General features: G+C 36.9%; 1 protein-coding gene across 1 annotated transcript; it reads right to left on the bottom strand.

Annotated features, from left to right (window-relative positions):
• Positions 1-487: 487 nt before the first annotated feature.
• Positions 488-14,873, bottom strand: LOC309568595 (phospholipase A2 inhibitor and Ly6/PLAUR domain-containing protein-like; the record flags this gene model as incomplete). The annotated part of the gene is made up of 5 exons (XM_082274302.1): positions 14,754-14,873; positions 10,572-10,697; positions 6,763-6,909; positions 3,642-3,791; positions 488-627 (listed from the first exon to the last, which is right to left on the bottom strand). The coding sequence occupies exons 1-5, from the start codon at positions 14,806-14,808 to the stop codon at positions 488-490; spliced, it is 618 nt and encodes a 205-aa protein (XP_082130428.1). The 5' UTR covers positions 14,809-14,873.
• Between the last annotated feature and the right edge of the window lie 2,238 nt (positions 14,874-17,111).

Raw genomic sequence — 17,111 nt, 5'->3', positions numbered from 1 at the left:
TATATTGTGTAGCATATTTGGTGGAATAATTAATGCAGCACCCCAGTGCTACATGGCAAATATGTGGCGAATTTGAGAAGCACATTTATTTTTTAGGATATTCAGAGAAAATCCAGCACTCTGGTATAAAAGCAAAAACAGCATCCTTTATTACAAAAACGGTTAAATACAGCAGATAAAAACTCCAATGCATTTTGACTGAAACCCGGCCAACTTTTCTCTGCATACTGTGCAATATTGGAAGCTATCAGAAGTTACTCTGCCTGAGCACCCGGTTCCTACAGCCATGGATGGTCGTGGTTGCAGGGCTGCTTCACCTGCTTGATTTTTATTTTTATGCCTATCGAAAAGCTAAATATAAAATTTTAGGAATTATTATTAAGCACAGCATTCTATCTATTACATATAACTAATCCAATGCCATCACGACTTTTAATGCAAATTTTATTGAATTTCTTGAACCATGAAACTCTTGAACATGAAAGTTTTATGAATTATGAAGGTGAGGTAAATAGCACTTGTTTTCTAGTTGCTTAGTTATTCTCAAACCAATCATCTCACTGTGGCTGTATTCGCAAACCGTTTTAGAACTGCATCCTTGTGCTGAGAAGTCAGCCTCGCCCCCACCTGTGAAAAGATAATCATTCACTTAATTAGAATTATAGTTACATAGTTAGTCAGGTTGAAAAAAGACACATCTGGCTCAACCAATAAAAAACAAAAAAACAAAAAAAGGTATTGAAAACCCAACAATACAATCCCATATACACAATCCTATACCCACAGTTGATCCAGAGGAAGGCGAAAAAACCCCAACAAAGCATGATCCAATTTGCTACAGCAGGGGAAAAAAAATCCTCCCTGATCCCCCGAGAGGCAATCTGATATTCCCTGGATCAACTTTATCTATAAATATTAGCTGGAGGATTCATTTTGTCATAACTTGCTTCACTTTAAAATAATTAATTATAAGAGATTAGTACAAGTTCATAATATATATATATATAAATATATATATATATAAATATATATATATATATATATATATATATATATATATATATATATATATATATATATATATATATATATATATATTAATAGCAATTAGCAGTCAACAGCTGCCCTACAAGTAATACATTGATTTGCACTTTAGTTTAGCGCATTTTTCTAATTATTTGCACCAGCACTTTCTTGATCAATTTTTGATCAGCGTAATACTTTTTTTATATGTAATTTAATAACAATTAATTTGCCTCATCTACTCACTTTAAAATATATTTAGGAGTTATTATTACTTTCATAATAATAGATACACTTATATATTTCTTTTTTTATTACAACATTTATTTATACCACTGTGTTTGAGGAAGATATAAGATATTTTCACTATATTTGGACAGATTTATTTATTTAACAGCTATTACCATTAAGATTTTTACTTTTAAACCATATTTATTAGATACAACAGAGATTAATCTACTGGTATTGCGCTAATCACAGTTCCTAATAATTGCATACATAGCATCACTATGGTTTGTTGGCTGCATTTCTGATAGATTATCCTTATTTTTGAAAGGCTTTCTATTTTTTCCTAGAAACTCCTAGGCGCCTGTTCCCCTTATTAATTAAACTATAAATATTAGTACCCACTTATATTAAGTACACCCAGGAAAGAATCCAGGCCTTTTTTCATCCATTGTCATCCTTTTTCATCTGTTTTCATCCGTTGTCATCCAATTTTCATCCGTTTTCATCCATGTTTCATCCATTTTCATCAATTTCTCATCCGTTTTCATCCTTTTCATCCATTTTTCATCTGTTGTCATCCGTTTTCATCCATTGTCATCCATTTTTCATCCGTTTTTTCATCCGATCCATTTCTTTAACAGATGAAAAATAGGGCTTTCATCCATTAAAAAAAAAACAGATGTTCACGGAAGCGGATGAAAACGGATGTAAATGAATAATCATCCATTTACATCCTTTTTTCCATAGGAATGCATTGATTTCCATTTTTCATCCGTCAACGGATGGATAAAAAAACTGACAAACGGACCGTATGTGTGAAAGGGGCCTTAGGGGTTGATTTTCTGAAGGCAAATAGACTGTGCACTTTACAAAGTTCAGTTGCCCTCTGAAAGTGCAGTTGCTCCAGAGCTTAGTAAATGAGGTAAAGCTTCACTTTAACCTCCCTGGCGGTATGATTTTTTTCTGATTTTAGGTGCTGAAAGTGGTACCATTATTTTGCTAGTATTTCATAAGGACGAGCAGCCCAAACCAACTATTTACATATGATTTTTTTTTTTTACTGTGCGTTCTTCTTTATAACATCTCGGGTATGATAAAGTTTGAAACACAAAAATCATAAATTATAATATAATAAATAACTATAAATAAGTTAAAGTATATATATATATATATATATACACACACACACATCTATCTATCTATCTATCTATCTATCTATCTATCTATCTATCTATCTATCTATCTATCTATCTATCTATCTATCTATCTATCTATCTATCTATCTATCTATCTATCTATCTATCTATCTATCTATCTATCTATCTATCTATCTATATATATATATATATATATTTGTGCATATATATATATATATATATATATATATATATATATATATATATAAGTGTATATCTATATCTTTAGATCGATATCTATATCTCTCTCTCTATATATATATATATATATATATATATATATATATATATATATGTATGTATATATATATATATATATATATATATATATATATATATATATATATATATATACAGTATATATATCTCAATCTATCTATCTATCTATCTATCTATCTATCTATCTATCTATCTATCTATCTATCTATCTATCTATCTATCTATCTATATATATATATATATATATATTTAAAGTACAGTAAAACTGCAGGAAAGGGCACTGGGGGGCAAACTAATGTCAATTTATTTTATTTTATAATGTAATCCAATAGGATTACAGTATATCAGTGTGTTTGTGTGTTTTACCCCCCTGCGAGCGTCACTTCGCAGGAGATGGAAGCCGAGGCTCACAGCATCGGGAGGAAGATCCGGTCGCCGTATGCTGCAGGGACACATCACAGGATCCAGGGGACAAGGTAAGTACCCTCTACCAGGATCCAGAGATGCTCCCTGGCGGTACCCCGAGTGTGGCTCGGGATTACTGCTAATGGCACTAAAATTCCACCCCGAGCCACACTTGGAAATACCACTAAGGAGGTTAAGGAGATTTAAAAAAAAAAACAAAAACAGCATTTTTGCTTGCACATGATTGGATGATGGCAGTTAGCAGAGCTTCTTCTCATTTACTAAGCTCTGGGGCAACTGCTCTTTGCAAAGTGCACAGCCTATTTGCTTTCAGTAAATCAACCCCAAAGTGCTTTGGATTGAGACAAGTACACACTATAGAGGGATATGCTTTGTTCATATTTCATGTCTGAAGTTTACAACCACTCTAATGAACAGACAAAAGAAAATACTTTCAGTAGTATATACTGTAGAACAGATCAAAAGGGAGAAAATCCATTTATCGTTATCCAATAACACATTTTACCAAATGGTGGAGTTTAAAAAAAATAAATAAATAAAAATACTTACAAGGTAGCTTCATAGTTCCTCTGAACTTTATACACTGATCATCTTCTCCTAAGCAAATTCTTGTTTCTGTTGCATTACAGCCTTTCGTGGTGTTAAAGGCAAAGCAAGCTGGACATACAACGCCTTTCGCTTGAGTTGAAATATTTGGCACTAAAAAAGGAATAAATTGTTTTTATAAACAGATATGATGAACAAAGTGTAAAAAAAAAAAAAAAATAATAATAATCATAAAGTATATACAATGGAATGATGTATTTATCTTTTTTGTTTTTTTGCTGTCAGTATTTAAATTTTATGTTTAGGGGATGCAAAATGTTCTTCTGAAGCAATACAAATGATTACGTCCACACACACCTACACAGGTTGAACTGGATGGACTATTGTCTTTATTCAACCTCAACTACTATGTAACTATGTAAGTTTGCTACAACTGCCAATTTCAAGTTGTAGCTTTAGGCCCCTTTCACACACGGAGTCCGTCAGGCGGACTCAGTTTTTCTCAGCGGGGGATCGATCCGCCGATCCCGCCGCTGAGCAGGCGGATGACAGCTGTGTGGGTTTCCATACATCCAGTTTTGATAGATCGGTTGTCAGCGGACATGTTTCCGCTGACATCCGATGCCCCATAGAGATGCATGGGGCATCCATTCAGATCCACCAAAAAAACTGACAGGTGGATCTGAACGGTCCACCTGTGTGAAAGGGGCCTTAGACACATACAGTATGATAAATTAAAGTGTAAAAAAAAGCCTAACTTTAACTGTTTTTAAACAGTTCTGGACTTGAAGGATTTTCCCCCTTAATGACAAGGCCATATTTTGCGATTCGGCACTGCGTTATATTAACGGACACCTTTTGAATACGTCACAGGAAGTGACGAAACGCGTCAAGGTTGTGGAACGCACGTCAGCACGCTACTCACCACGTGGAACGCAAGCCGGAACACTCCGCTCGCCACTCTGCTAGGAGGTGTTTGTAAGCAGTTTCTTTACCTGCAAACTTGGAGTTTGAGTCTTTCTTCGCTCTGATTTTTATGAATATTTGATGAATAAACTTTTAAAAGGATAATACACTATCTGGAGCCTTTCTTTTAACCCAATATCCTGAGGATCGAGATCGGGTAAGGAGGAACCTAACCTGTATCCCACCAGGATCATCCACAAAGGGGATCCCCAATCCGGCCTGAACGGCCTCCAAGCGCTGTAGGTCCTAGTGCTATACAGCACTTTGCACCTGATCACTACTTGAAAAGACTTTATTTATTGAATTTTACATTTATTTTTTTCACATATATTGATCACCACCGGAAAATACTTATTTATCTATTTATCAATTCCTTGGAACTTTTTATTAATTTTTATGTGTTTAATTGATTTGTATTTTCATTTATACTGTAAAGATAAGTTTTCAACATTGTTCACATACATTAAGTTAATTGTTTTTCTGCGGCAAGCGCTGTATATAGCCTAGGCTATTCTTCTATCATACAATTTTTATTTTATTTTTTTTTACTATTAATGGGGGTGATCAGCAATAATTTGCGGGACTGGGACATTGCGGTGGATAGATCGGACCCCTAACTGACATTTTTGACACATTTGGGAGGACCAGTGACATTACTACAGTAATCAGTGCTAAAAATATGCACTGTTACTGTAATAATGACACTGGCAGGGAAGGGGTTAATACTGTGGGTGATCAAGGGGTTAAATGTGAGCCTAGGGGAGTGATTCTAACTGTAAGGGGGCGGGGCTTGTGAAATGATCATAGAGACCTGTGACCCTATATAGAAGGATCACATGGGCTCTGTGATCATTCCAGAGGAAAGAAGAGTCAGCTGTGTTTACAACAGCTGACCGTTCTTCTCTCTCGGCGGGGAGCGATCGCGGGTGCCAGGCGGCAATCAGAGCTGCCTGCCTGCTGCATCGGCTTCCCCGCTGCCGAGTGGGGGGGGCGGGTGCGCACCGCCGGCGGCATGCACTCGCCACCTATGTGCAGGTGTGTGACTGACGTATACCTACGTTGGTTTGCGCAGGAGGGGCTGCCTGCCGCAGTTAAACTGCGGCGGGCGGTCCTTAACCGATTAAAGTGTGCCTGGGATGGGAATCTATTGTTGCTGGGGGGAGCTATTGTTGCTGGGAATGGGTCTATTGTTGCTGGCTTCAGGGGATCTGCGTATTTTACTGCTTTTTTTGTTATCGTTAACAAATTGCGAACAAATTACTTAAAGCGGAGTTCCACCCTATTTTTGAACTTTGCACCTTCCGTTAGATTCAACGATCCTGAAAAAGAATTAGATAGTTATAGTTTTTTTTTTTTTTTTTCACTTACCTTATTTATGCAGAAAATTAACTTACCTTCCTTCCACTTCCTTCTCCTGCAGCCACGGCCCCCGACGTCACTTCCTGCTTTGCATTGACTCCTGGGAGATGAGTGTCATCAATCCCAGGAGTCAATGCGCCTGCCCTGGTGTCCCTCATCACTTCCGGTGCAGGCACGTCATTCCCTGCCGATGGATTAGAACAGCTTCTGGGCATGTGCAGAACCCGCTGCGGGATGACGCGCCTGCCCCGGAAGTGACGAGCAGGGCATTCTGGGACTCCAGCATCTAGGAAGAGGACATGAAGAGGGACGCTCCGGCTTCAGCTGCCCACACCGGAGATGGCAGCGCTGGAGAAGACATTTTCAAGGTAAGTTTTTCTTCTTACAGGTAAGCTAAACAGGGGACAGGTCAGAGGCTATCGTTGCTTAAATGCACCAGCCCTGACTGTCCCGGGGGTATTTTTTGTTAAAACGTTTTTTTAGGGTGGAACTCCGCTTTAGCAAAACAAAATAATACTCGGTTCTGTATTCTCTAAAAGGGGTGGTACTGGGAGGTGGGTGGTACTGGGAGGTGGGTAGTAGGGTGGAATGAAGAGACGGTACTTGGAGGTGGGTAAGGGGGCAGAGACAAGGGGTGGCCTAAAAGGGGGAGGTTCCTGCACCTATTCTCTGAGAAAAAAAAGCCCTGTCTAAGACCAAACTCTAAATTCTATACTTTAATCATAACCATAATGCAAGAGAAATACAAATAAGAAATTATATATATACTGTATACACATTTAGACTTTTATGTACTTACTTTGAAAGAAACCAGCGTTACACCGTTCTCCTTTACAACTTTGGTACGAAACTATTACGGAAACATCCAGACCTACATTTGCATAAAAAGTTTTGTTGCCAGGCAAGTTTAGTGCGCATCGCTTAGAGATGGAGCGGCATGTTTGGCCTGTCCAAAAAAATGTAACAAAAAATGAGGGGTAAATAAAAAAAATATATATATCCCTAAATTGAACCCTGTTATCTTATTATACAGTCAGGCTTTATTCAATTCCTTTTTTCTTTTACTTCTTTATTTGCTAAGTGCAGCAGCAATGATCACAACGCTTTGTGCTGGAAGCACTAGAAGAGTCAGGTCCCTGCTCTCATAAACAATGGCGCTCTCCTGTGCTCTGACCCCACCCCCCACCCAACACTGCTCCAATCAAAAGTGCTGCCCAGAGAGCCAGAACACTGGTGACAGGACAGTGTCCAGGTGGGCTTGTCTGACTGCTGAAGAGCCGGGCTGCTGTGTTGAATGTTACAGCAGGGGTCCGACTCCCCTAGTGCTGCCAGGGGTATTTTAACCACTTCAGCTCCGGAAGGTTTTATCCCCTTAATGACCAGGCCATTTTTTATGATTCGGCATTGCTTAACTTTAACGAAAAAATTGGGCAGTCATGCAACGCTGTACTCAAATTGATGTCCTTTTTTTCCCCACAAAAATAGAGTTTTCTTTTGGTGGTATTTGATCACCTGTGCCATTTTAATTTTTTGCGCTATAAACAAAAAAAGAGCGACAATTCTGAAAAAAAAAAAAAAAGACAATATTTTTCACTTTCTGCTATATAACATTCAGATAAAAAAAAAAATTAAAAATCAAAATTTTTTAACATTATAGGCCAATTTGTTTTCCGTTACATATTTTTGGTAAAGAAAATCTCAATAAGCGTATTTTGATTGGTTTACGCAAACGTTATTGCGTCTACAAACTACGGGATAGATTTATGTTATTTTTATTGTTTTTTTTTTTTCTATTAATGGCAGTGATCTGCGATTTTTAGCGGGACTGCGACATTGCGGCGGACAGATCGGACCCCTGACTGACATTTTTTACACTTTTGGGGGTACCAGTGACATTACTACAGTAATCAGTGCTAACAATATTCACTGTTAGTGTAATAATGACACTGGCAGGGAAGGGGTTAACACTGTGGGTGATCAAGGGTTTAAATGTGAGCCCAGGGTAGTGATTCTAACTGTAAGGGGGCGTGGCTTGTGAAATGATCATAGAGACCTCTGATCCTATATATATAGAATAGATCGCTCTGTGATCATTCCAGGTGGTATTTGATCACCTCTGTGATTTTTAGATTTTGCGCTACAAACAAAAAGCAATTTTGAAAAAAAAAAAAAAACACCATATTTCTTGCTATAAAACATTCCCAATAAAAAAAATTAAAAAAATCTAATTTTTTTATCAGGCCAATTTGTATTCTGCTACATATTTTTGGTAAAAAAAAATCACAAAAAGCGTATTTTTTATTGGTTTGCGCAAAAGTTATAGTGTTTACAAACTATGGGATAGATTTTTGGAATTTTTATTTCTTTTTTTGTTTTTATTAGTAATGGCGTTGATCAGTGTTTTTTAGCGGGACTGCGACATTGCGGCGAAGAGATCGGACCCCTAACTGACATTTTTGACACTTTTTAGGGACCAGTGACATTACTACAGTAAACAGTGCTAAAAATATGCACTGTTACTGTATAAATGACACTGGCAGGGAAGGGGTTAACACTGGGGGGTGATCAAAGGGGTTAATGTGTGCCTTTTGGTGCGCCGTCATATGACGGCATCCCAGAGCGAGAGCCGCACGGATCCACTGTCATTTGATGGTGGGTGGGCCGTAAGTGGTTAAACTGTCCAGTAACTTAAAAATGAACAAAACTAAAAAAAAAAAAATATTTCTATCTTGATTAGAAATAATTTAAAAATGAGTGTTACTGTAGATATAAATGATACATTTTTCTATTATTTGTCCCATGTAAAATCACGTTAAATTATGATTCTGGTGCAAAGTATTGAAAAAATATTTACTAATGAAATTAAGTCTTTATTTTTATTTATTTAATTTTTTTTTTGCTCTTTTTTTTAATATGACATTAAAGAAATTAATAAACAAAATAAATAAAAACAAAAATAAATAATAATAATATGTGATATATATATATATATATATATATATATATATATATATATATATATATATATATATATATATATATATATATATATATATATATGTGTATATATATTTATATTTATATATATATATATATATATATATATATATGTATATGTATATGAATAATAAAATGCAGAAGAAGAGGATGAAGAGGTTAATAAGGGCGGAATAGGGTAAACTAAGGATTATTAGGAGAAAACAGAACACATTTTATTTAAAAAAAATATTTATTTTTTTTTTACTTGTCAGATTACTTTGAGGCTTCATGCATATGGGTGGTTTGGCCTATAAGCGTGAAATCCCCGTGTTCTTGGGTGCCCAGGAGGCACCGGTGCAGCATCCAGCCCCATTGCCAGCAGCCTGTCAAAATCGATGAAAGGCTGAAATACACCTCGGAACTCGCATTTAGGGCCAGGGCTGCTGTTAGAAATAATGGGGCACCCTCCCCCCCCCAAAAAAAAAAATATCAAAGTAATATTTTCACTTGAAAATAGGGGTGGTCTGGTGTGCTAGACAATTGGGTGCCAAAATAACATATGTGATTTAAATAAATCAATATAGTGACAACCAATAAATGAGGTAAATAATCAAATACACCAATTATGAATGTGAAAAAAGAATAAAAAAAAAAAAAAAAACATAATTGGTGTATTTGATTATTTACCTCATTTATTGGTTGTCGCTATATTGATTTATTTAAATCACATATGTTATTTTGGCACCCAATTGTCTAGCTCACCAGACCACCCCTATTTTCAATATTTTTTCCAGATCGGGTATCTGGATCTTTGGCAGCAGCTTCACGTTTTTGGGTTATTATTTGTCAGCGCACCCACATTTACTTTACCAATATTTTCACTTAAAATAAATTTAAATCATTATTAGTAGACACAAACATAATAGGGCAGTGATGGGGAACCTTGGCACCCCAGATGTTTTAAAACTACATTTCCCATGATGCTCAACTACACTGCAGAGTACATGAGCATCATGGGAAATGTAGTTCCAAAACATCTGGGGTGCCAAGGTTCACCATTACTGTGATAGGGGGACCTGTGTGAATTAGCCCTTTTTAAATTGTTTTTTACATTTTTAAAATAATTTTATTTTACAACTTTTTAAAATTATTTATTACAATGTTTAAAAATTATTTTTTTTACAATTTGTTATTTTTTTTTACAGGACGCGGGGAAGGGGGTGGTGTCTGACTAACCGGGGGGCACACGGGGGGGATCATAAACAGGCAGAACAGGGAGAGGTTGCGGGGGAAGCAATTACAGGAACAATGCCCTGTGTCTGTGTCTCTCCCTGCAGCAGCTGAAAGCCGGTGGGAGGGAGAGAAACAGGTTTTCAGCTGCAGCAGAGAGCCACACAGGGCTTCCTTCTGTAATCCCACTTTCTGTCTGGGCCCCCCTATGTGCCGGGGCCCCCTACAGGAGGACTGGTGCCCCCGCCCCCCCTATCAGCAGCCCTGTTTAGGGCCATATGTTTTCAGGGACATACACCCCGAAAAAAGGAATTATGCCATTGGTGCACTAGATGATCAATGTCTGTAGGCTGCAAAGTTTTGGTAAAGTATAAAAGAAAAAGTATATTTAAAACTCACCAAGGCTTACAAATTCTTCAGAGATGGTCAGGCACTCACTGCCTTCTGGGCATTCTTTTTCTTCATGTTTACAGGTCTCGGAATTGGTGGCATCACAAGTATAGCAGATGTTCTTCTGAGCTAGAACTGTAGCAAATGTATAAATGATTAATATTGATATTTTGCATTGTGTATACCTACTGTCACATGGATACATTAGATACATTGTGTATACCTACTGTCACATGGATACATTAGACCTATAGAAAAATGTTCAGCATTCAATCACTTTGAAGTTAAACTTCAGCAAAAAAAAAAATTAAAAAAATGAATAAATAGCCAATTAAAAAAAAAAAAAAAAAGAATAAATAGCCAATTAAAAAAAAAAATGAATAAATAGCCAATTAAAAAAAAAAAGAATAAATAGCCAATTAAAAAAAAAAATTAATAAATAGCCAATTAAAAAAAAAAAAATTCTGGTTTTCCTGCAATATTCACTTTCAGTCAAAAGATTTTACCCGCAGTAATTTTTCTGCTGCTAGATGTCCTCAGTCTGTTTGCCAGCATCACTAAACCCACTTCCTTTGATCCCAGTCATCCTGGACCCCCTTCCCTCTCCATCCTGTGACTGGACAGTGAAAGGGAAAGCAGCACGGTGATGGACTCATCCCTCGGTCAGCCTGCTCTCTTCTCCTATCAGCATGCTTCTTTTCAGCATATAGACTGATTGGCTCTTTATGCTGCTTCTTTCCACACTCCAACCCCTCTAGTCTCGCAGTTACAGTGAAGGTCCCACAATGTAAAATTGGCATTTGGCAAATAAAAAATAAAACTTAAAAAAAAAAATACAGTCCACTGTGGATTACTTTGTAGAGGGTGGTACAAGAAGCCTTAGCAAAAAAAAAAAACTAAATTTTTGCGCATGTATTAAATTTGAAACTAGGTCCTCGATGATTGATTTTAATATATTGATTAGGATTGTTGCTCACTTGTATTTGTTATCATTTCTTTTTATTGTAATGTTTCTTTTTACTAAAAATCTAATAAAAATTTATTTTGGAAAAAAAAATATATATATATTGATTTATAGGCTATTTGAAGGTCTGTAATTCTTTCCCAGACCTGTAATAACGTCAAGTGACTTTTGTGTCTTTATATGTAATTTCTTCCTGATTGAGGAGGACCATAGCTTGTGAGAACTAATGGCAATAACAAAAAGGACCCTGAATACCCTTGTCACAAGCTTGTTTAGTTACCAACATATGAACTCTAAAGTAATAGTTTTAAAATTACCGTATTTATTAATTAAAAAAAAAAAATCTGTATTTGTCCCAAAAAATTATGTGCTCGACTATTCGGCTGATCCACTTACAATGAACCTTCTAAGTCCCTGTCCTGAAACCCTGACTCAGAATTTTTATTTTATTTTATTTATTTTTTTCTGTAATTGTATTTTTATTGGAAAATCAGGGTGACTGATCCCCGTATTCAAAATAATTCCAGAGTTCCCAGATTTCAAAATTATTTATTAATTTATTAATAAAAAAAAAAAAAATCTGTATTTGTCCCAAAAAAATTGTGTGCCTGACTATTCAGCTGATCCAATTACAATGAACCTTCTAAGTCCCTCTCCTGAAACCCTGACCCAGAGTTTTGATTTTATTTTTTATTTTTTTCTGTATTTGTATTTTTACTGGTTTCAATAAAGAACAAAAATTCACATAATGCAATTCACAAAATCCATAAAGCATAAAACATAAAAGCAAAAAAAGAGAAGAAGACTGAAGACTCTGCAGTCAGAACATAAAACATAGTTGCAAGGATCATTGTATTAAGCCTAAGCACATAGTACTGGGTATAAGGGGCCTTTTTCATTTTTCTGCTGGATACATTATTATATAAAAGGGAGCACAGGGATTTCAAATATACCTCAATGATAATAAAAAGGGTCAATCAAAAATTATGGAACCCAAAGAGGCAGAAATCAGGGTGGCTGGTCCCTGTATTCAGAATAATACCAGAGTTCCCAGATTTAAAAATGATTTATTAATTTCTTAATTAAAATAAAAAAAATTAAAAATCTGTATTTGTCCCAAAAAATTGTGTGCTGGGCTATTCGGCTGATCCAATTACAATGAACCTTCTAAGTCCCTGTCCTGAAACCCTGACCCAGAGTTTTGATTTTATTTTATTTTTTTTTTCTTTAATTGTATTTTTATTGGTTTCAATAAAGAACAGAAATTCACATAATGCATAAAGCATAAAACATAAAAACAAAAAAAGAGAAGAACGCTGAAGACTCTGCAGTCAGAACATAAAACATAGTTGCAAGGATCATTGTATTAAGCCTAAGCACACAGTACTGGGTATAAGGGGAATTTTTCATTTTTCTGCTGGATACATTATTATATAAAAGGGAGCACAGGGATTTCAAATATACCTCAATGATAATAAAAAGGGCCAATCAAACGTTAAGGAACCCAAAGAGGCAGAAATCAGGGTGGCTGGTCCCCGTATTCAGAATAACCCCAGAGTTCCCAGATTTCAAAATTATTTATTAATTTCTTAATTAAAAAAAAAATAATAAAAAATTTGTATTTGTCCCAAAAAATTGTGTACTGGGCTATTCAGCTGATCCAATTACAATGAACCTTCTAAGTCCCTGTCCTGAAATCCTGGCCCTGAGTTTTGATTTTTTTTTTTCTGTAATTGTATTTTTATTGGTTTCAATAAAGAACAAAAATTCACAAAATGCAATTAACAAAATCCATAAAGCATAAAACATAAAAACAAAAAAAGAGAAGAAGACTGAAGACTCTGCAGTCAGAACATAAAACATAGTTGCAATGATCATTGTATTAAGCCTAAGCACATAGCACAGGGTATAAGGGGCCTTTTTCATTTTTCTGCTGGATACATTATGATATAAAAGAGAGCAAAGGGATTTCAAATATAAATCAATGGGAAAATTAGGGACCTACAAACAAGGTTAGGTACCTTTCCTGAATCAGCAGAGTGAAAGATTTTAAAGTACAACAACTTGTCTATAAGATGCTTTAAAATGTGGGTTCATCCCAAATTGTAGGTCAGGGGGACATTACAATTTTTCGTTTGTATTGTGTGGTATTTTTTTAATTTTAGGGATTTAAAATATACCTCAATGATAATAAAAAGGGTCAATCAAAAGTTATGGAACCCAAAGAGGCAGAAATCAGGGTTGCTGGTCCCCTTATTCAGAATAATCCCAGAGTTCCCAGATTTTGTTAAATAAAGAAATGACATCATGTACAGTGGCGGTAAGATATTCCATTCTCCCAATTTAAACTACGAGTTGCAATAAACGTATGTTGAGATGGTGGGGCAGTAGAAAGCCAGCACAATGGGATGGCTCTCTAATGGTCCATACACACTATAAGATTTTCTGAAGACTTTTTCCTTTTGACTTAAGCCCCGTACTCAAGTACCGATCGTCGGCCGAATGATCGGCCGTCTTTTGTCCAGGGCTGTCGTGTCTGTTGAAAACTGCAAAAGACTGCACACGACAACAGCCGACTGCAGAAGTGATGTCATGTGATGGTTAACTTTCCTTGTCTTTTTTCTTTTCTGAGCATGCCCAGTCTTGCTAATCGGCTGTCTGTGGGCCGAAATCTGTACTGACTGGCAAACAATCGGCCGTTCTGGTGACGGCCAACAAAAATTTTAATGCCTGCACAACAGATTCTGTTCGGCCGAAATGTCGGCTGTCGGAAGCATCATACTAACAAGCCTACAATCGGCCGATCGGCCGTCGGCCGAATATTTACGGCCGACAATCGGTACGTGTGTACGGGGCTTTACCAAAACCATATAATATGAGGTCAAACCTAAACATTTTCAATTTGTATGCAATCTGGCAGGCTCTTGCACTACATAGAAAAGGTAAATCTGAAGGAAAAAGTCTTCAGAAAATCTTATAGTGTGTATGGCCCTTTAGGGTCCAAGTAGATATACAAAATCAATCATTTAACTGGCTTTAGAGTTCTAATTTAATTGTTATATTCTAGCTGTGGGTCAAAAATATAAAAGGAACTGAACTCAAGTGATGCTAAATATATATATATATATATATATATATATATATATATATATATATATATATATATATATATATATATATATTACTAAAATATATATATATATATATTTTTTAAAGAAAATACTTACTGACTGGTAGCATGCATAATAAAAGAAGGAAGACACTGAAAATAACAGACTTCATTTTTTGTTGGGTTGTCAGTTGCTCGGTGTTGTTGGGCTTTGGATGCTTCTCAAATTGTTGAAGTCCCCCTTCCTAAGTTCCTTTTATATTTATACATTGTTTTATGGCTTTGGGATATTGCTACAGCACATAATGTCAATATGCAACACTCTGTGTATGGGAAAACATTTGCAATTAGACAAATATCTATACAATACACTACACCATAACCTTTACACATTGTGTACCTAGTTCAACAGTAATACCTCCAAATTTAACTAGCAAAATACTTGGCCCAGATTTGTTTAATAAGCCCTAAAGCTGCAAGGATGTTTTTCTGTATGGACAGATAGTCACGTAGCCTGTGTAGACCATATAGACTGGATCCAAGACATATACTAGCACCACAAATGGGGTTCCATCATACAGTGAAGGACGTATGCATCATTCTGTAGACCAAGCCCCTTGTTTGAAAAAGGAGAAACACATTTAAATGAGCAGAAACATGAAAATGAATTCCCTTTCTTAAGCTGGGTACACACTATCCAACTTTTGTGGTTAGATTTCCTTCAGATTTACCTTTTCTATGTAGTGCAAGGGCCTGCCAGATTGCATACAAATTGAAAGTGTTTAGGTTTGACCTCATATTATATGGTTTTGGTAAATCTAAAGGAAAAAGTCTTCAGAAAATCTTATAGTGTGTATGGCCCATAAGATTAAGCATTGTGTTGGTCATACTATACCAAGTTCCTCATATGGCCTGTGAAAATATGGCTTTTAAATGCTGGTTTAACCACTTAAGCCCTGGAGGATTTGGCTGCTCAAAGACCAGGGCCTACTTTGCGATTCAGCACTGAGTGACTTTAACGGAGAATTGCGCGGTCGTGTGACGCTGTACCCAAATGAAATTTGCATCCTTTTTTTCCCACAAACAGAGCTTTCTTTTGGTGGTATTTAATCACCTGTGCGATTTTTACTTTTTGCGCTATAAACAAAAAAGTGCGGCAATTTCGAAAAAAAAACAATATTTTTCAAATTTTTTTTAGATGAAATTCCCCCCCCCCCCCCCCAAAAATGTAAAAATCAAAATTTTTTAACATTTTAGGCCAATTTGTTTTCTGCTACATATTTTTGGTGAAAAAAATCGCAATAAGCGTATTTTGATTGGCTTGCGCAAAAGTTATTGCGTTTACTAACTAAGGGAAAGATTTATGTACCGTAATTTTTATTGTTTTTTTTTAACTAGTAATGGCGGTGATCTGCGTTTTTTTTTTGCGGGACTGCGACTTTTTGGCGGACAGATCGGAACCTTGACTGACATTTTTGACACTTTTGGGGTTACCAGTGACATTACTACAGTAATCAGTGCTATAAATATGCACTGTTACTGTAATAATGACACTGGCAGGGAAGGGGTTAACTTTATTAGACATCCAGGGGTTAAGTGTGTCCCTAGGGGCGTGCTTCTAACTGTCAAGGGGCGTGGCTTTTGATGTAACCATAGAGACATATGATCCTACATAGCAGAATCGTATGATCTCTGCAGTTACACCAGGGAGAATGACAGGCGGCTTTGTTTACATTAGCCGCCTGCCTTTCTCCCTCTCCAGCGGGAGATCGCGAGTGACCGGCGGACATCGGAGCCACCGGTCACTCGCGCTGGTATGGCCGTGAACGAGCGGGGGTGGGAGCGCGCTTCCGACGGCGCGCTCGACCCCTATTGGCTCGTGGGCGAGTGACGTACCGATACGTCACTTTGCCCGGGGGGGGGGGGGCTGACCGCTGCAGTATATGTACTTGCGGCAGTCAGCAAGTGGTTAAGATAAAAAAATAAAAAAAAAGATGAAAGAAGGATCACTACATAATAAAAAATGCCTTTTGAATCCCCACAGTGAATCAATTCTTATGCACTTGGTCCTTTTTTGATTTGGGACCAGTGTTGCCAACTGCCTGTATTTTTACAGGCAGCCCATAAAAACAAGTCACTTTTCTCCCTGCCCGTAAATGCCCATAATAGGAGAAAAGTGCCAGTAAAAAAAAGCTGTGACCGGATCTGCTTGGAACATGCACAGTTCTGGAGCTGCCCCAGATGATCCGATCCTGTATTTGGCTGGCACCAGCGGGTGGAGCTGCTGGGGCTCAGGGGGCGAAGCTGACGGAGGTTATGCGGCACGTTACTGGCGAGGCAAGATGAGTGATGTCATGGCGCATCCCACCAGGCCCGCCAGCCTTTAAAAAAACCAGGAGCTGAGTAGCCAAAATGGACGAGCCCTCAAGGTGGTCTGGTGGAGTGTCCAGGCCATCCAAATTCCACAGGGAGTCAG

This window comes from Pelophylax lessonae (assembly GCF_965119305.1).
Source record: "Pelophylax lessonae genome assembly, chromosome: 12".
In the NCBI taxonomy this organism is placed as follows: domain Eukaryota; kingdom Metazoa; phylum Chordata; class Amphibia; order Anura; family Ranidae; genus Pelophylax; species Pelophylax lessonae.
The sequence above is the reverse complement of the archived record's forward strand: the minus strand, read 5'-3'. Positions and strand labels throughout refer to the sequence as shown.